The following is a 23863-nucleotide window of genomic DNA, read 5'->3' as shown; positions in this document are numbered from 1 at the left end:
CTATCACTGCAGCCCTCCACCAGTTGGGGCTTTATGGCAGAGTGGCCCGACGGAAGCCTCTCCTCAGTGCAAGACATATGAAAGCCCGCATAGAGTTTGCCAAAAAACACATGAAGGACTCCCAGACTATGAGAAATAAGATTCTCTGGTCTGATGAGACCAAGATTGAACTTTTTGGCGTTAATTCTAAGCGGTATGTGTGGAGAAAACCAGGCACTGCTCATCACCTGCCCAATACAATCCCAACAGTGAAACATGGTGGTGGCAGCATCATGCTATGGGGGTGTTTTTCAGCTGCAGGGACAGGACGACTGTTTGCAATTGAAGGAAAGATGAATGCGGCCAAGTACAGAGATATCCTGGAAGAAAACCTCTTCCAGAGTGCTCTGGACCTCAGACTGGGCCGAAGTTTCACCTTCCAACAAGACAATGACCCTAAGCACACAGCTAAAATAACAAAGGAGTGGCTTCGGAACAACTCTGTGACCATTCTTGACTGGCCCAGCCAGAGCCCTGACCTAAACCCAGTTGAGCATCTCTGGAGAGACCTGAAAATGGCTGTCCATCAATGTTCACCATCCAACCTGACGGAACTGGAAAGGATCTGCAAGGAAGAATGGCAGAGGATCCCCAAATCCAGGTGTGAAAAGCTTGTTGCATCATTCCCAAGAAGACTCATGGCTGTACTAGCTCAAAAGGGTGCTTCTACTCAATACTGAGCAAAGGGTCTGAATACTTATGACCATGTGATATTTCAGTTTTTCTTTTTTAATAAATTTGCACAAATTTCTACATTTCTGTTTTTTTCTGTCAAGATGGGGTGCTGAGTGTACATTAATGAGAAATAAAATGAACTTTTTTGATTTTAGCAAATGGCTGCAATGAAACAAAGAGTGAAAAATTTAAAGGGGTCTGAATACTTTCCGTACCCACCATATATGCAGTCTGTTGCGCGCTGCACGTCGGGGAGATGGCTTCGGAGAGACGGCTTCGGGGAGGCGGTGCGCTGGAGTGCGAGGGCCCGTACATCACTGCTTGAAGTTTTAATCTTAGAGATGAATTTCCTCTTTCTGGAACTCAAAGCATTCTTGGAGTGAAAGAGTAATTTATTTAACGTGTATTTCTCTGTCATAGATTGAATTTAGCATCATGTGTGTTTGATAAGAAACTTTAACGTGTTTTGAAGTTTCTATTATCAGAGTATCATATTATGAGCTACATAGTTTGGTGTTTCTTCTGAAAGCATTTCCTTTCCATTCCCAGTCAGCCAGCAGGGATGTGAGACTTCAGAGAGACTCAACAGTACTGTGGATGTTCCAGGCAGGTATGTTGAGGAACGGTGGTGTCCACCGTGTCTCCATCTGTCCTCACATCTCATCACTGTCCTGCACAGACACACGGCGTCTTTTACAAGTCAGTTGGAAAACATGAGTACGTGTAAAACAATAGTGTAAAGATGGTAATACTGGGGATCAGTCATGTTTTTTAAATAGTGGTTAAAATATCAAAAAATCAACTACTAAAAAGTAGACTTTTTACTTTTATTGATAACAAACCAACAGAAGCTCTTATAAACTTCTAATTTCACATATTTGGAGCTGATAAATTGTCTATAATTCTAAAAACTGCATTAGTTTGATACAGACTTTAGTTTTCATTCATGAACAACTTCTTTCAGCTGGAAACAAACTGTAGATTCAGCAGAAACAGGTTAAGTTCAACAATTATTGTCAGCTGATAGAAATGTGAATTATTTACAATAATTTAACCTTTCAGTTATATTACAGAGGGTTGGACATAGTTGGTTCAAACATCTTAAACACAACCTCTATAGCAAACACACATTAAATGAGCCTTTCTTCAAATATCTAAGTATGGTCACGTTTCATTTCATCAACTGAAAGACAGAAAACATTTCAACAGGATTTATGAGGTGTAAAAGTTTGTCCCCCTCGAGTTCGGAGACATTTTCAGGCCATCTTGCAGCAGGTTTCAGATCTCCCCACAGATGTTCAGTGATGTTCAGGTCAGGGGCCCCTGAGGGCCACTCCAACAGCCTGAGCTGGTGTTTCTTCAAGCAGTTCATGGTGGATTGTGAGGTTTTGCGCTGATCGTTGTCCTGTTGTAGAATCCAGCCTCTTTTCACTGTCCTGACTGGCTGCAGGACGTCTGCATCCAGAACCTGCTGATGTTTAGCAGCCAAAGAGCTCAGTTTGACCTTCATATGTCCAGATGGAAGTGAAGGTCAAAGTTCAGAGGTGAGGACATCATTTCACTACTTCTGACACAAAACATATTCTGACATCACAATCAGTGATTCAACGGTGAACCAAAGAGAAACTTTATCCACCATCAACATTTAAAGCTGCTGTCACTTCCACAGACTCTTCCTCCTACAGAGAACAGAAAGACGCTGAGGAACCATCTGACCAGAACCAAAATCCAAATCCAGGATACAGAGGTTCAGTGAATGTGGTGTTGAAGGTGTGGAGGTGGATCAGAGTGTCAGAGGAGATTCTGTAGAAGGACAGAGTGCCAGCAGGACAGTCCACATACACTGCTACTCTGTTGGAGGAGGAGGAGGAGGAGGAGGAGAAGGATGTTACTCTTTTATTGTGACAGACAGAGTAATGACCATCATCATAGCAGAACAGACTCCAGGACTGATCGTTCCCTCCAAACCAGCAGTCATCAGTGTTTCCTCTCCTTCTGATTCCTCTGTAACTCACTGCTATATAAACATCTCCTCTCCTCTCGACCTCCCAGTAACAGCGACCAGTCAGACCAGTTCTACACAGCAGCTGAGGACACCTGTTAAATCTGTCTGGATGATCAGGATATGACTGATATTCATCCACCTTCGTCACCTTCCTGTTGTTGTCAGACAGTTTGAGTTTTCCGTTTACTGAGTTTGTGTCCAGTTCAAGTTCACAGAAATCTGATGGAGAGAAAAAGACACGACACAGCTGCAGTTTATCATCTGACACATCTGATGGCTTTTTTCTTTCTTTACTTCCTGACTTGTTGTTCGTTCATAGAAAGTTTAATGATGATACTTTTTGTCAGGCTTTGACTTTTGGGGGACGACATCCAGCTGGATCACTTGAACTAAGACAAAGTAGAATCTTTAAATACGCTTCTCTGATCAAGTTTATTATTGCATCTGCTGTTTTAGGATATCTTGACTGCTAAAGCTTGGATGGTTTTTGGTAGCTGGAATTGTTTTTCTCTTTACCAACTTCCACTTCCTACCTCACTGTCTTTTGAGTTTCATGCTGTGACAGTTTCTCATCCGGTCCAATTAAACATTGTTGTCCTCTACCGTCCTCCAGGTTCTTTGGGAGATTTCTTGGATGAACTGGACGTCCTCCTGTCAAACTTTCCAGAAAATGGTCCGCCACTTGTCCTTCTGGGTGACTTTAACATCCAGACAGAGAAGTCATCTGACCTTTTCCTTTTCCTGTCTTCCTTTGCTGTCTTACTCAGTCCTTCCCCTCCTCCTCACAAAGGTTGGAACCACCTGGACTATATTTCACCAGAAACTGCTCCACATCTAACCTCACTGTAACTCCACTTCATGTCTCCGACCACTTCTTTATCTCTGACTCTCTCAAACTGACAACCTGACCACATCAACAGACTCTGGACCTGTCAGTCACAACATTCACTCCCTCTCTCCCTCCTCTCCCCCTCCTCTCTCCCTCCTCTCTCCCTCCACCTCTCCCTCCTCTCTCCCTCCTCCCTTCCTCCTCTCCTGCTTCTCTCTCACTCCACTCCTCTTCTCCTCCTTGCTCCCTCTCTCCCCCCTCTCTCCTTCCTCTCCCCTTCCTCTCTCCCTCCCCCTCCTCTCCGCCTCCGCTCTTCCTCCTCTCTCACTCCTGTCTCCTTCCTCTCGCCCTCCTCTCTACTTCCTCTCCCTCTCCTCTCTTCCTCCTCTCTTCCTTCCTCTCCCCCTCCTCTCTATTTCCTCTTCCTCCTCTATCCCTCCTCTCCCCCTCCTCTCTTCCTCCTCTCTTCCTCCTCTGTTTTATCTGCCCTCCCTTCAACTGACTCTTTCTCCCTCCTGCATCCTAACTCAGCCACAGACACTCTCCTTTCTACTCTGTCTTCCTCTCTTGATTGTCTCTGTCCTCCTCCATGTCCTCCAGTCCTCCCCAGCTCCGTGGTTGTCTGAGAGACACTATGAGAGCAGCAGAAAGGAAATGTAGAAAATCTAACCACCCTGACGACCTGCTCACTTATCAATCTCTCCTCTCCTCTTTCTCTGCCTCTATTTCTGCAGCCAAAAGCTCTTTCTACCAAACCAGGATTCAAACCTCATTTTCCAATCCCAAAAAGCTCTTCTCCATCTTTTCCAATCTCCTTGAACCCCCCTCTCCTCCCTCCTCCCTTCTACCAAGCCACTTTGTCAACTACTTTGCCAAAAAGATAGATGATATATGCTCCTCATTTTCAAACCCATCTTCTGTAACTACATTTCCATCATCTTCATCCTCTTCACTTTCCTCTTTCACCCCCCCGTCTCCCAATCAAGTTCTCACCTTGGTAATCCCGACCCCCCCCCCCCCAAACACCTGCCCCCTTGACCCCATCCCATCTCACATTCTCCAGTCTATTGCTTCAGACCTTCTTCCTTTTCTCTCCCATCTCATCAACACTTCTCTGTCAACGGTCTGTTTCCTGAACTCTCTGAAGGAGAGAGTGAACCCTCTCCTGAAGAAACCCCCCCTCAACCCGTCTGAAGGAAACAACTACAGACCCGTCTCTCTTCTTCCCTTTCTTTCCAAAACAGTGGAGCGAGCTATCTTCAATCAACTCTCCTCCTATCTCCACCATAATAAACTTCTTGACCACCAGTCTGGTTTCAACAGACCACTCAACAGAGACGGTCCTCCTTCTGTCTCTGAGCAGCTTCACACTGCTAGAGCAGCCTCTCTGTCCTCTGTCCTGATCATTCTGGACCTTCTGCTGCATTTGACACAGTGAACCACCAGATCCTTCTTTCCTCCTTCAGGACCTCGGTGTCTCAGGCTCTGCTCTCTCCCTGTTCTCATCCTACCTCAACGACCTCACTTACCGGGTAACTTGGAGAGGATCTGTGTCTGAACCTTGTCCTCTCACTGCTGGTGTCCCTCAAGGCTCCGTCCTGGGTCCCCTCCTCTTCTCTCTGTACACCAACTCTCTCGGCTCTGTCATTCATTCGCATGGCTTTTCCTACCACAGCTATGCTGATGACACCCAACTAATTCTCGCTTTTCCCCGATCTGAAACACAGGTAGCAGCACAAATCTTTGCCTGTCTGACTGACATCTCTGAGTGGATGTCCTCACAACACCTGAAAATCAACCTCGACAAGACTGAACTGCTCTTCCTTCCAGGGAAAGACTCTCCCACCCTCGACCTGACTACTACCTTCAACAACTCTGTTAGTCCCAATCCTAACTGCTGGTCCAGGCTCTGGAGTTACGTCTGGACAACTGTAACTCCCTCCTGGCAGGTCTACCTGTTTGTGCCATTCGTCCTCTGCAGCTCATCCAGAATGCAGCAGCTCGACTCGTCTTTAATCTCCCGAAAATCACTCCTCCTCCGTTCCCTTCACTAGTTACCATTAGCTGCCGGCATCCATTTCCAAACATTGGTACTTTGTACCATGCTGTGAACAGATCAGTTCCAGTCAACATCCAGGACATGGTCCAACCTTACATCCCAGCCCGTTCACTCCGCTCTGCATCGGCCAATCAGCTTGTTGCTCCTCACTGAGCTAAACAATCAACAAAATCATGACTGTTTGCTGTCCTGGCTCCTAAATGGTGGAATGAGCTCCCCACCAACATCAGGACAGCAGAAAGTCTGTACATCTTCCGCCACAAACTAAAACCACACCTCTTCAGACTTTACCATGAATAGGAGAACTTTAGTAGCGCTAAAAATGACACTTACTTTTAGCACTTTGTAGTTCGGCTTTCTTGAAGAAATTGTATTTTCTTGATTCTTGTTGTTCTGGGTTTTGTACACTCATGGTTGAAAAGCGTCAGCTAAATGTAACGTAATGTAATGTAATGTGTATCAGTCAAACTTACACTTCCTCAAACCAGGTTTTAACCTCTGCTCTCCACCATAGTCCATCCTGGAGGAAGAAACAGTCACAATGATTTTCTATCCAACAGGAGTCCTAACTGTTGTTCAACATGTAGCAGAGTTCCTCAGTTTGTCAGTGAGACACAGAAAAAGGCTGAAACTCATCAGTGTCAACTGTCTCTGATGGTTCCAATGCTGGATGTGAGCAAAACACCTGAAGAAGGAGAAGTGATGTAGAAATAATCAGAGAGCTCAGTCTCCACTGATCTGCTCTGATTTTATTTTTGTCCTCCCACATGTGAAATATTGGTCTCTGCATGTTGTCCCTTAAAATGAACAGTTTGACCAACATTCACGTGAACAGCTGAACTGTTTTCAGACTGTTCACGGATCAGTCCAACCACCACATTCAGTTGGTTTGTGTAATTTACATGTTCAGAATTGAGGGTGTAATGATGGAGGGAGTCAGCTGTAGAGAATGAAGCTCTGGGAGGAAAAGTTGTAACTCTGGGCTGAAAAATAAAACTGACTTGATTTTAGAACTTCATATAAAAATGACTGTATTTCAGAGTGAAGACTGAGGCCGAACTTTGAGTCCCGAACATCTCAAATTTGTGTGAACAGAAGTTCATCTCATTATGTTTATTTGTTGTTGAGATGAATCAGTTTGGACCAAAGTGGTGATCAACTGATGAACACTGTTGACCCTACCGCCAGGCTGATAACATGGTTCAACATGAGAAGGATTTGACACCAACTTCACAATGTTTCTAACGAACAGCTGTTTCCATTTTCTAAAAGACTTCTGAGGATCCACATGTTTCCTAACTCAGACCTCACTCCTCTGAACAGAAACAAGAGAAACAAGTCACCCTTCATGATGATGGACCTGAGCAACAACACATGATGTCAAATCAATTAGACAAACCTGTACTGCGTAAGCTCTGGTTGTCTGTCCATACCTGAGAGTGTCCAGTCTCCAGTGAGGATCCTCCAGACCAGCAGACAGCAGCTTCACTCCTGAGTCTCCTGGATGATTGTAGCTCAGGTCCAGCTCTCTCAGATGGGAAGGGTTGGAGCTCAGAGCTGAGGCCAGAGAAGCACAGCCTTCCTCTGAGATCAGACAACCTGACAAACTGGAGTCAGAAAAATAGCATCAACTCCAGAAACAGGAAGGAAAGTCCTACAGATGTTGAACATCTGCACCAACATGAACTTAAAGAATGATTTGACTGATCAAACACCAGCTGTTTCCTGACCTGAGAGTCTCCAGTTTACAGTGAGGACTCCTCAGACCAGCAGACAGCAGCTTCACTCCTGAATCCTGCAGGTCGTTGTTACTCAGGTCCAGGTCTCTCAAACTGGAGGACTGGGAGCTGAGAACTGAGGACAGAGCTTCACAGCTTCTCTTTGATAGGTTACATCCAGTCAGCCTAGAAAAGAATTAACAATGAACACAAACTGTTTTATTTGTAATTTACAAAATTAAACATGTTTAAAATGGTTGATAAATCCTCATACAGAGCTTTGTTGGAGGCTTTGACCACTGGCAGCAGCCTCAGAAGAGCCTGCTCTGAAGCAGAGTATTTCTTCAGGTCAAACACATCCAGCTGTTTTTCTGATGACAGTAAGATGAAGACCAGAGCTGACCACTGAGCAGGAGACAGTTTATCTGTAGAGAGACATCCTGATCTCAGGGACTGTTGGATCTCCTTCACTAGAGAATGATCATTCAGTTCATTCAGACAGTGGAACAGATTGATGCTTCTCTCTGCAGACAGATTCTCACTGATCTTCTTCCTGATGTACTGGACTGTTTCCTGATTGGTCTGTGAGCCACTTCTTGTTTGTGTAATCAGGCCTCGTAGGAGAGTCTGATTGGTCGGCAGTGAAAGACCCAGAAGGAAACGGAGGAACAAGTCCAGGTGTCCATTTGGACTTCTTAAAGCTTCGTCCACAGCAGTCTGGTAGAAAAGTGTTGGATCAGGTTTCTCTTCTCTTTGTTCCTTCAGCAGGTTGACAGCAGAGTTGATGAAGGTCAGATGGACGTGAAGAGAAGCCAGAAACTCTTGAACACTCAGATGGACGAAGCAGAACACCTTGTCCTGGTACAGCCCGCTCTCCTCTTTAGAGATCTGGGTGAACACTCCTGAGTACACTGAGGCTGCTCTGATATCGATGCCACACTCTGTCAGGTCGGATTCATAGAAGATCAGGTTTCCTTTCTGCAGCTGATCAAAAGCCAGTTTTCCCAGAGACTCCATCATCTTCCTGCTCTTTTCATTCCAGTGTGGATCTGTCTCAGCTCCTCCATCATACTTGACCTGCTTCACTTTGGCGTGAACCACCAGGAAGTGGATGAACATCTCCGTCAGGGTCTTGGGCAGCTCTCCTCCATCTCTGCTTTTCAACACGTCCTCCAGAACTGTAGCAGTGATCCAGCAGAAGACCGGGATGTGGCACATGATGTGGAGGCTTCTGGATGTCTTGATGTGGGAGATGATGCTGCTGGCCTGCTCCTCATCTCTGAACCTCCTCCTGAAGTACTCCTCCTTCTGCGGGTCAGTGAACCCTCTGACCTCTGTCACCATGCCGATACACTCAGCAGGGATCTGATTGGCCGCTGCAGGTCGTGTGGTTATCCAGAGGCGAGCGGAGGGAAGCAGTTTCCCTCTGATGAGGTTGGTCAGCAGCACATCCACTGAGGTGGACTCTGTAATATCAGTCAGGATCTCATTGTTGTGGAAGTCCAGAGGAAGTCGACACTCATCCAGACCGTCAAAGATGAACACAACCTGGAAGTATTCAAAGATGCAGATTCCTGCTGCTTTGGTTTCAGTGAAGAAGAGATGAACCAGTTCCACCAAACTGAACTTTTTCTCTTTCAGCACATTCAGCTCTCTGAAAGTGAACGGAAACATGAACTGGATGTTCTGGTTGGTTTTGTCTTCAGCCCAGTCCAGAGTGAACTTCTGTGTTAACACTGTCTTCCCGATGCCAGCCACTCCCTTTGTCAGCACTGTTCTGATTGGTTGATGTCTTCCAGGTGAGCCTTTAAAGATGTCTTCTTGTCTGATGGTTGTTTCTGGTCTGTCTGGTTTCCTGGATGTTGTTTCAATCTGTCTGACCTCATGTTGATCATTGACCTCTGCAGTCCCTCCCTCTGTGATGTACAGCTCTGTGTACATCTCATTCAGAAGGGTTCGGTTTCCTGCTTTAGAAATCCCCTCAAACACACTCTGGAACTTCTTCCTCAGGTTTGACTTGAGTTGTCGACGCACTGCAGCAACAGTTCCTAAACAAACAAACAACAAGTGAATGTCTCAGTAATCCTGAAGATAAACATTTTAACATTTTAAAATATTTCGCGTCTCCATGAAATCAATTCTTCACATCAGTTGTGGACAAACAGTTTCTGATTGTTTTCAGTCCAGAAGAATTCACAGATGTGATGAAGATGTTTGCATCATATTAACAGCAGAGTTTGGAAATCTAAGTTTCTCCCATGTTTCCTCTTTCCATCATGTTCCAGCTGTTAAAATCCTCTTACTGCTCTGCAGACGTTCAGCCAGCTCCTCCTGCTTCAGTCTCCTCAGGAAGTGCAGTGTGATCTTCAGAAATGACTCTCTGCTCCTCCTCTGCTCTTCATCCTCACCCTCCAACACCTCCTCATCCTCACTCTGACTCTCTAAGCATTCTGGGTAATCTGGACTCAGAATTTTCTGCATCTTCTTCAGCTCATTCTTTACAAAACTGATCATGTTCTCCTCCAGCAGCTGAAACAGAGAAATATATCAACTTTAATACACAGAACGTATCAGATCATTTTAAATATGGACTGAAATCCTGCTGGTCTACAGAGTGCAGCAGGGAGAATGTGAGTTTTGGTAATTCACTATTTAGTTTGTGTGTTTACACACCAGAAATATGGAGTCCAGGTTTGTTTCAGGAACGTCTGAGTCCTGCTGATCAACTCTGTAAAGTCAACATCAAAACAGAAGATGTTTGGTCAGAATTAATCCAGAAACATAAAGTAAATAGACTTCATGTTTTTAGTTACCAAGACAACCAACACCTGACAGAAGCTGAACAGGAAGACAAAACATCCATTTTAAATCACTAATCCAGTCAGACGCCAGTATTTCTCATTCTTACCTTTGATCATCAGACTTTTATCAACCTTTGGATTCAGTGGGTTTAAACCCTGCAGGTGATGTGCAGGAGATTCTCTGTTGCTGCTTTATAATTCAAGAAAACTCACTCAAAGCTCGGCCTGTCAATAATGGTGATGTCTGGAGTTTAGTTATTGGAACGTCATCGACTCGGATCAGTCCTGAGATGCAAAAGGCTTTGAACATTCGTGGCTGTTTTGGCTGACATCTCTCTTCAATGTTGCATGGAGGTTGGGTTCATCGCCACTGGACCAGCAGACTGAGTTCAGACATTATGACATCAGGAGGGTTTGATACTAAATGACAAACATTTCACATTATTACCTTTGTTCAACAGACTGGTGTCCATCTTTGAAGGTAATACGTTCAGCCATAGACCGGTCACTCTTCATGGACACACAGCTGGGTTCAGGAGAATCTGGTTCCTGCTGAAGGATCCTGATGGAAACAGAGATGTGTAGCTTTCAGTTTTAACCCTGGAGATTGTGTGTTTTGTTGGACGCTAACAGAAACATGAATACATCGAGTGTGTTTCCATGAACCTGCAGTTCCAACAAACTGGCATTGCTGAACTAAAGAGACTAAAGAATCTGAGTCTGACGTCCTTTGATCCTCTGAGCTGATGTGATGGTGATGACATCAGGAGGGTTTGGAACCAAATACAAAATATTTCACGTTATTACCTTTGTTTAACAGACTGGCGTCCATCTTTGAAGTTAATAAGTCCTCCCATGGACCGATCACTCTTCATGGACACACAGGTGGGTTCAGGAGAATCTGGTTCCTGCTGAAGGATCCTGATGGAAACGGAGATGTGTAGCTTTCAGTTTTAACCATTCAGATTGTGTTTTGTTGGGCGCTGATGGGGAAAAATAATTTGTCCCTTCCTCTTGTTTGCATTGTGGCTCCAGAAAGTCTCTTGTCAAGCAGACACCGAAAAGTTTCCTTTGTTTTCTGTCTTATTTTCAAGTGATTCTTTCCACATCTTATTGACGACTCCCCGGTGTCCTTATCTTGTGACCTACAACCAACTCTGTATTACCATACGAAAGCAGATACAAAGGGAATGGGGTGACTGTCAACTGTTTGTCAACTGTATAAAAGCTGCCATCGGAAGAAGGAGAAAAGAGAAGAGGAGGACTGCGTAGCAGGACTGGGAGAGCCCGCCTGGGGCGAGCCCTGAGGAGAAACGAGGACTGCGGAGGAGAGGACTGCCCGGGGAAACCAAGCTGGGTCGAGCCTGGCTAAGGAGAGGACTGTTGGAGAGGACTGCTGGAAAGCCATGCTGGAGCCCTACTGGGGGGAGCACTGCTGGACACCTCTCTTTGAGGGTGCATGTAGTTTCTCCTTCTTGCAAGAATAAATTGTCCGATGTGTTTGATTTTGAACCAAGCCTCTTGAGTAATTTTTCTAACAGACGCTAAAAAAAACATGAATACATCGAGTGTGTTTCCAGGAACCTGCAGTTCCAACAAACTGGCATTGCTGAACTAAAGAGACTAAAGCAATTAATTCTGACGTCCTTTGATCCTCTGAGCTGAGGTGATGGTGATGACATCAGGAGGGTTTGGAACCAAATACAAAATATTTCACGTTATTACCTTTGTTTAACAGACTGGTGTCCATCTTTGAAGTGACTAAGTCCTCCCATGGACCGGTCACTCTTCATGGACACAAAGCTGAGACCAGGTCCAGGTCCACATTCAGATTCAGATTCAAGTGCAGGTCCAGGTTCAGGTCCAGATTCAGGTCCAGGTCCAGGTTCAGGTTCAGGTCCAGGTCCAGGTCCAGGTCCAGGAGGTCTGAGCTGCTGCTTTGTTCTTCAACAGAACACACAGAGCTCTGAGTGAGAATAATGATGGTGCAGTGATGTGAGTGCTGAGCTGTGACATGGAGAAGAGTCGTGGACAGTTACAGACGATTGTCTCACCTCTGAGCTTCTGTCCGGCTCTCATGTTCCCCACACAGAGTGGTTTTAGAGGGACGGACTCCGTCCTCTCTATCCTCCCACTGATCCATTGCAGAGCCCACAGCTTCACACAAACACAACAACCTGCTCAGTACGTACAACAACATTCACAGCACAGGACACATTAGTTCTCATCACTTTCTGTAACATGGCTCTAAAACTCAGGACTGACAGACACCTTTGAGCCCTGAACAGGACGAGTTTAAAACTGCTTAAAGAGCCCCAGATTCCTCCACAAATACAGAATGTTGAACACCAAATAAATTTGATATGTTTTCAAATTTGACCCAGAAAAGATATCAATAATTCTAGAATTTGTGCATCCACAAAATATTTATTAATATCCCCTAAATCTGCTGCGACGACGTCATAAAAATGTTAAAATAACTTTTCCTCACTAAAATGTTAGTGATGCAGGTGTTGAGTAAAACCAAGTGTCTCAGTGCTGTAAGACAGCTGGTTGAACACTGCAGGTATTAAAAGGTTAAAATAAATACTCTTCTGTTTCCAGTTGATCAAAGCTGTCCAATCAGTTCTGACATTCCCTGAATGTTTTCATTGAAGACTCCAGATCAGATTACAGTCAGACTGGTGTTCACTTTACCAGGTAATCACCAACAACAATCCATGGAAATCAGTCTGAAGTCATGTTTTTTAAGTCATAGAAATCCTGAATCAATATTTAAACCTACAAGCATCCAGGAGACGTTTTGAAACAGCCGATCAACATCAGGAAACATTTCTAGGGTCCAGTCAGTGATCCAACACGGTGAGGTCAGAGTTCATCAGACATGTACTGATTTCTCTGGGAGGATTCTCACCTGCTCGACTTCAGGTCCACTTCCAGACACTTTCCACCTTCGTGTGTGGAGGAAAGATTCAGAGAGAAGACGCTGCTCGTTGTCCCTCGTCAGTCCTGGTGTCTGAGAGCGTTTGATCTGAGGACGCTGTCACTTCCTCATAACTTCAGAGTCCGAGTCTAAAAGCATCAGAGTGACGTCAGAACCAGTCTCACCTGTGGCAGAGAAATCCAACATCACATGATTCAGCTCTGCTGTCTGTCCACTAGATGGAGCTGACAAACCAACCAAAGATCAGCACAGAGACATGAGATGAAGCAGCAGCAGTTTGGACCACATACAGGACTGTATGTTGGACATGTTGGTTTGTTATGAGGCAGAAAGCAGCCTGAGCTTCCTGCCAGGGACCTGAAATCTGGTCCTCAGTCCTGGTTGCAGGTGTCTCTGCTTTAAATTGACTTTTAATCCCAAACACTTTTCTTTAACAGCATTTTTATTCATTTGACCCCTGAAATAGTTTTTTGTTTAAGCAGCTGTTAAACAGTTGAACGTTGTTTCCAGCATCACTTCCAACAGTCAAACTACCAGCAACACCTGTTCAGTTAATTCAAGTAAAATTAGTGCTCAAACTGAAACTCTCCAGGAAAAAGGAAAAATTCAGTGGTTTTAGAGGGACGGACTCCGTCCTCTCTATCCTCCCACTGATCCATTGCAGAGCCCACAGCTTCAATCAAACAACAACCTGCTCAGTACGTACAACAACATTCACAGCACAGGACACATTAGTTCTCATCACTGTCTGTAACATGACTCTAAAACTCAGGACTGACAGACATCTTTGAGCCCTGAACAGGACGAGTCTAAAACTGCTTAAAGAGCCCCAGATTCCTCCACAAATACAGAATGTTGAACACCAAATGAATTTGATATGTTTTCAAATTTGACCATGAAAATATATCAATAATTCTAGAATTTGTGCATCCACAAAATATTTATTAATATCCCCAAAGTCTGCTGCGACAACGTCATATAAATGTTGAAATAACTTTTCCTCCCCAAAATGTTGGTGATGCAGGTGTCGAGTGAAACCGAGTGTCTCAGTGCTGTAAGACGGCTGTTTGAACACTGCAGGTATTAAAAGGTTAAAATAAATGTTCTTCTGTTTACAGTTGATCAAAGCTGTCCAACCAGTTCTGACATTCTCTGAATGTTTTCACTGAAGACTCCAGATCAGATTACAGTCAGACTGATGTTCACTTTACCAGGTAATCACCAACAACAATCCTGGAAATCAGTCTGAAGTCATGTTCTTTAAGTCAGAGAAATTCTGAAACAATATTTAAACCTACAAGCATCCAGGAGACGTTTTGAAACGGCCGATCGACATCAGGAAACATTTCTAGGGTCCAGTCAGTGACCCAACAAGGTGAGGTCAGAGTTCATCAGACATGTACAGATTTCTCTGGGAGGATTCTCACCTGCTCGACTTCAGGTCCACTTCCAGACACTTTCCACCTTCGTGTGTGGAGGAAAGATTCAGAGAGAAGAAGCTGCTCGTTGTCCCCCGTCAGTTCTGGTGTCTGAGAGCGTTTGATCTGAGGACGCTGTCACTTCCTCGTAACTTCAGAGTCCGAGTCTAAAAGCATCAGAGTGACGTCAGAACCAGTCTCACCTGTGGCAGAGAAATCCAACATCACATGATTCAGCTCTGCTGTCTGTCCACTAGATGGAGCTGACAAACCAACCAAACATCAGCACAGAGACATGAGATGAAGCAGCAGCAGTTTGGACCACATACAGGACTGTATGTTGGACATGTTGATTTGTTATGAGGCAGAAAGCAGCCTGAGCTTCCTGCCAGGGACCTGAAATCTGGTCCTCAGTCCTGGTTCCAGGTGTCTACGCTTTAAATGGCCTTTTAATCCCAAACACTTTTCTTCAACAACCTTTTTATTCACTTGAGCACACACGTGACATCAGTTCAGACCGTCAGGAATTTGGTTTTTAGGTCTTTAGGTGGAGATTGGGCTGAGTTGTGTCCGAATGGGAGTAGATCTGCCAAGAAAGAGTGCCACACTTCCTCTGTTTGAAGTTACCAAACAATCGTTTTGAAAAGTGCTATAAATAACCAGAGCAGCAAGCAGCCAGCTTCTGTCCAGACTTTTTCTCGACATCATCCATGCTTGGTTCGTTTACATATTGTGTGGGTCGGGACAAACAGACAACCACGTTTTACACTTCAGAATTTCACTGCAAACGATGGGAGAGTCCTTCAGGAGAGTCTGCAGATATGTAGACTCACATGAAGTCATCATTAGAGCCCTCACGTACTTGATGATTTGACAGCGGGACAGCCCTAAACCCTCACAGCCTCACCGGAAAGTCGTCTCAAAGTCATGGAATGTGCAGACTGGACTGGGCCGGTCCACTTGGTGGGCTGACTGCAGAGTGGCTGCAGGTTGGAGAGCTGTCAGCAGGTGAGGTGGGCATGGCAGGAAGGAGGCCGGGCATAGAGAGAGAGAGACTGAGGACCCCTGGTGGGTGGAGGGAGTGATGAGTCCGACGATGGTGGTGTCTAACTTATCACGGTTTAGTTCAAGGGAGCTGGTTTGCACTGATGACATCATGTCAGAGAGGCAGTTGGTCAGGGTGGAGGGAGGTGCAGCGGTGAAGGATGTAGAGGAGATGTAGAGGTGGATGTCACCAGTGGAGCAGTGGAAGTGGAGGCCCTGACGATGTAGGATGTTACAAAGGGACAGCGTGTAGAGGATGAATAGAAGAGGACCGAGCACCAAGCCCTGGGGGACACCCAAACAGCAACCAGCAGTGACGTCACCCGTTGGTTTGTGAGCGGACATTATGAAGCCTTCAGTTCGGAATTTAGCCGGCGCCATCTTTGTTAGTTCGGAGCGGTTTGGAGCAGGAAGTGACCATTTTTGAGTGAGCTGGGGGAGGAGCCAGAGGTGGATCTGACTGATCTGATTGGACACCCGACGATACTACATCCCACCCACCGATAGCTGTAACCTGACTGCACCAAAGGCCTGTCAATGAAACAGAAAAACGCCCCAAATCACAGCTTTTTGAAGCTTATTTTGTAATTAATGACGGATTATTTTCAGATGGACCTCCAGAACAATAATCTGGAAGAGTGAATTTATCAAATTTCAGACAGACAACTTGTAGACAAATTTTATTGACTGAGAAGTTCATGAGAAGTTGAACAGAAACTGTGCTTTTTGGAGCCAACCTCTAGTGGCACTCTGTGGTATTGCAGTTTAAGGCACTTCTACATCAGCCTCATTTTTCGCAGCCAGAAAGTCACGTCCACTTTTATATAAAGTCTTCTGGGACACCTGGGACGGAGGAAGGGTGGAAGAGGGGCAGGTGTTGTTGAACTGTGTAGTTCACCTCGATGTTTTTTCTTTAAGATGCTTGAGACTTGCCCTCAGCTGTGTCAGTATTTCTTACGATGTAAATGTTTGAAGTTGAAACCACAGTTCAAAGAGTTGTCTGACTGTTGTTCAGGTCTCTGATTTTTCAGTTGAGGTTTGGCAGAGAAAAAAAACACAAGACACAGAAGACAGAAATAAATCATTATATTTCAGAGTATTACAGTCTGTTGCTCTGCGACGTAGGTTAGCACATTAGTTTTTATTGTCTGTTACAGCTGAGAGCAGAAACAGTTCAAAATCACGTATTCATGACATTCATATTCTAAATGTGACGCCATCAGTGTCGTTCCACATGAAGTCCACTTCACTGACAGATTGGTTCCTCGAAGTCGGCGTCCTTGATGAAGACGTTCCCGACGACTTCATAGTTCAGCTGGCTCCAGCTGAGGAGGTTCCCGGGTGTGAAGGAGCCTTGGTTCATGTAGGACCGGATGTCACACGAGGACACGACGTGGTCCCACATGTGCAGGTCGGTGATGTCTCCTTCAAACGAGTCGCTGGTTTTGAAGCCTCCACCAAACTCGTCCTGCTCCTGACCGACGACGATGTTCAGGTCTCTTCTCACCACGTAGTTCAGTCCCACCAGCTTCTGAGAGGTACGAAGTCCATTCAACCAGAGCTGGGTCAGCCCGGTGCCAGAGTCCCAGGTCCAGCAGACCGAGTTCCAGTCGAACTTCTTGGTCGGCAGTTTTTCGTAGACGTAGGACTCGCTGGCCACGTGGACCTTGTACGATCCGTCGCCGTCCTTGTTGAGCATCAGAGCGTTCTCGTGGTTCCGGGTCGCCAGAGAGAAGAGTCCCTGCATCCGGTTCAGCTGGGAGAAGAAGCGGAGGCAGACGGTCATGGTGGAGATGGAGGCCACTTTGGTGTGAAGGACAACGTGGGGCTGGTTCACGCCCCGGGGGTCACTGGGAAAACTGAACTGCTTCCCTGACAGATCTGAAAACACAAGAAGAAAAGCTGTGGAGATTTACCGCCGATCTATACTTCAATGTAGAGCTCGGAAAAGTATGTTTGAAGTTGGAATGAACAGAAACGGAGGTGCTTTTCTTTTTCTAGGTCGCTGCAGAAGTTTCTACTCTACCCCCCAGAGAAGCCAATCAAAATGCGGGAAACTGTATCATTACGTGGGACGCAGGACAGAGACGTTTAAAATCTGCCTCATGACACGCTGAACATGAAGCAGCGACTCACCTCCAACTTCGCAGCCTCCAACGGTCCACAGAACGACAAAGAACAACATCGACTTCATCCCCATGGTGACGATGAAGATGTAGATGAACTCTCGCTGCGGTCAATTAAAAAGCAGAGAAGTCAAACACAGATTAAATGAAGACATTTCTGTGCAACAGCCACTGAAACAGTCGGATTTAAGATGTTAGTTTCCTGCATTAAGCGTCATCAGACCTCGAGTCAGCTCACAACATTCAGAGATCAGAGTCCTTCACCTGTGTGTGATGTCACTGACTGTCCACCTTCCTCCTCTCGTCCGTCCAGCGTCCTGCAGAACAACTGAAGAGTCTCACATTTATGCCTCCGCGTCTCTCCTTCTTCCAGCTGACACCCGACTGAATCATCGCTGCAGTGAGCCGAGAGAGTTTCACCATCAGTTTTTCTGGAGAAACAGGAAGTCGGGAACTTCCCTGTTTTTGCGGTTTCTAACGTTTTCAATGCCGTTAATTCTGCATCGTTTTCATATTTTGTTCCAGTCAGACAGTTTTCAGTTGATGTGTCCAGGAGACGTCTTCCTGCATCTCACTGATCCAGGCTCACGGGTTTTATTCTTTAGAGACATTCATACAACAGACGTTTGAAGGTCATTTGCTGTATTTGATTAAATGAAGATTATAAGCAGTTCCGATGTTTTGTCGTTTAAATTCGGACCGGTGGTGACCACAGTCAGCCATGCCTTCTGATTGGTCGAAACATTTACCGTGCTGCATGTGCTTGTTGTCCAAAGTTTGATTTTGATTTTGATTTTATACACTTTATTAATCCCCGAGGGGAAATTTCTTCACAAGTTCATGTTTCATTGGTTCAACGTGGCCGTTTGCATCTCATATAAAAACAAAAAGTGCTTTACGTTAAGGAACCAGAAACCAAGCGGTCAAAAAAACATCCTGGTTTTGGTCGCTTCAAAGAAACCCTGTCGCTGTTGGTTTTCTCACATTAAGAAGCAGAACAGAAGCAGGGAGATCACACAGGGGTGGACTCAGTTTGTTCAAACAACATATTAAACACAACCCAGCAGCAAACACACATTAAATGAAACTTTCTTCAAATATTCACGTTTTATTTCATCAACTCAAACACAGAAAACATTTCAACAGGATTCATGACGAGTGTAAAAGTTATTTTCAGGCCGTCTTGCAGCAGGTTTCCAGAATCTGCTGATGTTTAGTGGTACGCCTCTGAAAACGGGGAGAAATAATCTCAAGAGTGATGTGGTGATGTTTCCTCAGTGAAAGCATTTACTGGAAGTAATTACATACATGTACAATATTCAATTCAACAAAACAATCAACACTCGGCTACAGCAGAGCACAAAGTTCACATTACATACCTTCACTGGCATTTAACATGCAACTGTGGTTGAATTAGCTCATAAAACATCTTAAAGTTGCTACGTACACAATCCAAACTGTATTAAACACTTTTACATACATACATTATATCTGCAGGTGAATTCACTAAATGGTTGCATCACTCAGTGAAGTTACGGGTTGAACCGGTTTCACGTGCGAATACACTTTACACTGCTCGACAAAACTCTGCATGAACTCACTCAAAATATTACAAATACGTTCTCTTGGCACTTCGGACTCATTACCAAATTATTACAGTCACTTTATTACCCGAGAACAACAACAACAGACCTGAAAACGGGGAGAAATAATCAGTGAACAGTTTCTCAGTATTTGAACCTCCAAGTTCTCGCTGTTTTAAACCCCTTTTGAACACATTTTATACATTCTTCATCATGACGTGATCTTTTTAAACATTTTACAAGATTTTAACCTTATTGATGAGTATGAATTGACTCTTTTATTAAACAGATCATTGTCCCATCTGGGGAAACATCTGGAACAGAAGCACATGTGATCTGAAGTCACTCTTAAAGTCACTGATGCTCATTTCATGTTTTGTGGGAGATTTCACAGAAATCTCTTTTGAATCTGAACAAAAACAAAATGGAGCAAATATTATTGATTATTCATGTTGACTTCTGGACTGATTGATTGATTGATTGATTGATGTGAGGGGAGCAGATCTGAACTGTTCTGTTAAATAGTATTCAATGTATGCCTGGAAGCATTGGAAAGTGTGGTTTATCTCCACCACAGGACTGACACCGAGCCCAGTTCAACCACACCAGACTCCCTTTAAAACTCAGCGAATTTAAAGTCTCTTTGCATTTCAGCAAAATCACGTAGAAAACTGGAGATCTTTAAATACTGTTAAAATATACCGAGTGTTCTGGTGAACTCGGCGCAGTAAAGATTCATCAGAACAACTTTAATTTCCATCAAACTTTAGTTTTATATCAGCTGTTCCACGGACACTGAGGTCCGCGGCAGGTGGATTCAGGTCATTAAAAGCAGCCAGAAAAACCTATTTCCTGCTTTAAATCAGAACATGTGACGGACTGAACACACGCCGAGTGACAGTTGAGGTCAGGACAGATTCAGATGGTGTTTCGGTCAAATTAAATTAAACTGTGTTTTACCGACGAAGGAAGAAGTTAGAAAATCCCCGTTTTTCAGACGAAGTTCGGCAGCGAGAGGAACACATCGGGACTGATGTTTCACCATCACTTCAAACTTCACTAGAAACTTTCACCAGTTTACTAACGTGATGTTTTAACGGTTTTCACCGTAACGGCGGCACAGAGTCACCAGAAGCAGAGAAATCACCGCCGCGGTCCTCTAACGTCCGCCTGATGCGGGCGGGGTCAGAGGTCACCGCGGGACCAACCGACAACTCTGTGCGCGTGCGTGTGCGCGCGCTCCAGTTCCTGTTCCGTTGTGTGAGTGGAAGAAAGAGGACGTCCCGGGATTTACCGTTTTCTACAACAAACGGAGGACAGAACCATGAAATAACTCAATATGGAGGAAAAGATGTTTTAATGTCGCGTCTTTTAGCTTCAACAACCGTTTAACCAACGTTTCTGAGAACTGGAGAAACTGTTGAGATCATCACTGGAACAATAAATAGATGGATAGATAGATGGATGGATGGATGGATGGATGGATGGATGGATGGATGGATGGATGGATGGATGGATGGATGGATGGATGGATGGATGGATAGATAGATAGATAGATAGATAGATAGATAGATAGATAGATAGATAGATAGATAGATAGATAGATAGATAGATAGATAGATAGATAGATAGATAGATAGATAGATAGATAGATAGATAGATAGATAGATAAACATCAGTAAACCGCATTTCAATTGAACAACTGGAAAACCTTCTTATAAACCAGTACCACCACGATTTCCCAGAGAGAGTATGAGGGACAACCTCAAATGTCAGTAGAAGACTGCAAATTCATGCAGCTGGTATCAAGTGCAGCTACACTGAAAGATAATCACTATTTCTTACCTTTACCACTTCGTAATAGAGACGTCATCAGGCCCAACAACTATCATATAGCGGAACAGCGAGCACATTATCTCGTCAGGAAATTCAAGAGAGATGCTCCTTATGCAGAAGGGTACAAGGCTTTCATGAAAGATGTAATGGCCAAAGGCAACACAGAGAAGGTGCCATCAAAGGACCTTCATCCAAAGGATGGCAGGGTGTGGTCCATACCCAACCATGGGGTGTATCACAAGCGTAAGAAGTCTAAGAGATGGCTACGAGGACCAGAATTTCTGCAAAAGGAGGAATCACAGTGGCCAAAGAACCCAGGCATAAAGTTGAAAAGTTCTCTCTCTCCAGATGATCCTGAAGTGAAAAGGGATGTGATTGTGAACACAGTGAAGGTGGAGGAAAAAAGTCCCACTAGTAAACTGATTGAGTAGTACTCAGATTGGAACAGCCTGAAAAAAGCTGTAGCATGGATACTGAAGTTGAAAAGCTTGCTCTTGGAGATCACGCAAAGAAAAACGGTGACAAATTCTGGATTGCTGCCCAGTGATGATAAATCACTGAAGGAACGCGCTATGAACCTAAAAGTGACATTCAGTACAGATCTGACGGTGGAAGATATTGAAAATGCAGAAGGGGCTATACTTGCATTTGAACAACAGCAACACTTTACACAGGACATTACCCTCCTTGAAAGAGGAGAACATTGCCGAAAAGACAGCCCTATATTAAAGATGGATCCAATCCTTGATCAAGATATCCTGAGAGTGGGGGGAAGGATCAACAGATCAGCTATGCCAGTAAGTGTTAAAAATCCCATAATCTTACCCAAAAGATCCCTCGTATCAGAAGTCATTCTAAGACACATTCACACCCAAATTGGTCATTCTGGAAGAAATCATATGCTCTCAAAACTAGGAAAAAAGTACTGGATGTCCTCTGCAAACTCTTCAGCACGAAAGATCATCAGAAACTGTGTTTTCTGTAGACGAATGCAGTCTAAAGTAGGAGAGCAAAAGATGGCAGATCTCCCACAGGACCGTGTGATGTCAGATTTGCCGCCTTTCACTTCAGTTGGCATGGATTATTTTGGACCTTTTGAAATAAGGCGAGGTCGGACCGATGTGAAACGGTGGGGTGTAATCTTCACTTGCCTTACTAGCTGTGCAATCCATCTTGAGGTGGCTAGTAGCCTGGACACTAACTCCTGCATTAATGCAACACGCATATTTCTATGTCGTAGAGGTACTGTAAAAACCATCAGATCTGATCAAGGTACACATTTTATTGGTGCACAAAAGGAGCTTGAATGATCATTAAAGGAACTAAATCTTGATAAAATCCAAAGGAATCTACTCCAAGAAGGAATAAAGTGGATATTTAACCCGGCATCAGGTGCTCACCATGGAGGTGCATGGGAAAGACTCATTAAGTCACTCCAAAAAAATTCTGTGCTCTGTGGTCAGAGAACAAGTTCTGGATGATGAGGCCTTGCAAACAGCCTTATGTGAGGTGGAAGCAATAATGAATGATAGACCCATCACAACAATAACAAATGACTTGAATGATGTGGAACCACTGACACCGAATCATCTGCTTCTACTCAAAACTAACCCTGTCATGCCTTCTGGACTATTGAAGAAGGAGGACCTGTACTCTAGAAGAAGATGGAGGCAGGTACAATATCTGGCTGATCTTTTCTGGAGAAGATAGGTCCGACAATACCTTCCAATCATGCAACAGCGAAACAAGTGGAACAGAGTTGAAAGGAACTTTCTACCCGGAGACCTTGTTGTTATTGCAGATGATTCAGCTCCCAGGAACTCCTGGGTTCTAGGACGGATTCTAAAGACCCTGCCTGGAAGTAAAGGACTAGTCCGCAGTGTCCTAGTTAAAACTAAAACAAGCGTTGTACAGAGACCTGTCAACAAACTCTGTCTGCTCCTGGAAACAGAAGAGTAGCTGGACAGATACTTGTAACAGTAGCCTGATACGTGAACTATAAGATGAACTTCATCTGTGGACACTTTATGTTGAAAAGGAATGAAATACACGATTGCGTTTTGTTTGCTGGTGTTTCTCTTTGGCTCCAGACCTCTATGCAGGTGAGCGTCATGACGTCACGTGTTGCGGACGGAGCGCGCTCATTTTCAGTCGGTCCCAAAGAATTCTCTGATTCATGTTCGTCGAGCAGAGAACAAGAAGTTAAATCGACGAATTGAAAAACAGAAGATGGAGATTCAACCACCTCTGATGTAAAGTGAATTCTGTGTCACGTCAAATGCAGCTATTAAAAATAATTATTATCTTAAAGCTACTTTAGTTTAACCATGAATTGACTAACGCCAGTTTAAGCTATCTATCATTTGTCCTGAGCTCATGTTAGCCGCCCTGATGTCAGACAGTCACTGCTCTGCTGCTGATGGCTTGTTCTCCAGTAAGCTGCTTATTTTACTAGACTAGTTTTAATACACTTATTTACTAAAAGTAGCTTTCTAGATAACATTAGCACACTCAAAACTGTTTGAATGACAGAAAACGTATTTCTACGACAGTTTATTATTCACGTAAAATGACATTATTATTATCTTAGAGATGAATTTCCTCTTTCTGGAACTCAAAGCATTCTTGGAGTGAAAGAGTCATTTATTTAACGTGTATTTCTCTGTCATAGATTGAATTTAGCATCATGTGTCTTTGATAATAAAGTTGAAGGTGTTTTGAAGTTTCTATTATCAGAGTATCATATTATGAGCTGCATAGTTTGGTGTTTCTTCTGAAAGCATTTC

General features: G+C 44.3%; 2 protein-coding genes across 3 annotated transcripts; both read right to left on the bottom strand.

The window, feature by feature from the left end:
* Positions 1 to 1412: 1412 nt before the first annotated feature.
* LOC138212329 (NLR family CARD domain-containing protein 3-like) lies at positions 1413 to 12269 on the bottom strand. Its single transcript, XM_069172654.1, has 9 exons — positions 12181 to 12269; positions 10934 to 11047; positions 9999 to 10053; positions 9629 to 9854; positions 7600 to 9373; positions 7338 to 7511; positions 7041 to 7214; positions 6081 to 6127; positions 1413 to 2938 (listed from the first exon to the last, which is right to left on the bottom strand). The coding sequence occupies exons 1-9, from the start codon at positions 12267 to 12269 to the stop codon at positions 2394 to 2396; spliced, it is 3198 nt and encodes a 1065-aa protein (XP_069028755.1). The 3' UTR covers positions 1413 to 2393.
* A 4333-nt stretch (positions 12270 to 16602) lies between these two features.
* On the bottom strand, positions 16603 to 18038 carry LOC138212316 (serum amyloid P-component-like). 2 transcript variants are annotated; one of them, XM_069172638.1, is made up of 3 exons: positions 17923 to 18038; positions 17669 to 17762; positions 16603 to 17413 (listed from the first exon to the last, which is right to left on the bottom strand). In XM_069172638.1, the coding sequence occupies exons 2-3, from the start codon at positions 17730 to 17732 to the stop codon at positions 16779 to 16781; spliced, it is 699 nt and encodes a 232-aa protein (XP_069028739.1). In that variant the 5' UTR covers positions 17733 to 17762; positions 17923 to 18038; the 3' UTR covers positions 16603 to 16778. The 2 variants fall into 2 exon arrangements, with proteins under 2 accessions (XP_069028739.1, XP_069028740.1); XM_069172639.1 differs by having other exon boundaries at positions 18001 to 18036.
* Positions 18039 to 23863: the final 5825 nt, after the last annotated feature.

This window comes from Embiotoca jacksoni, unplaced genomic scaffold, assembly GCF_022577435.1.
Source record: "Embiotoca jacksoni isolate LCO1_2020_lvr unplaced genomic scaffold, fEmbJac1.0.p SCAF_54, whole genome shotgun sequence".
Taxonomy (NCBI): Eukaryota; Metazoa; Chordata; class Actinopteri; family Embiotocidae; genus Embiotoca; species Embiotoca jacksoni.
This window is presented reverse-complemented; position numbering and strand designations above follow the sequence as displayed.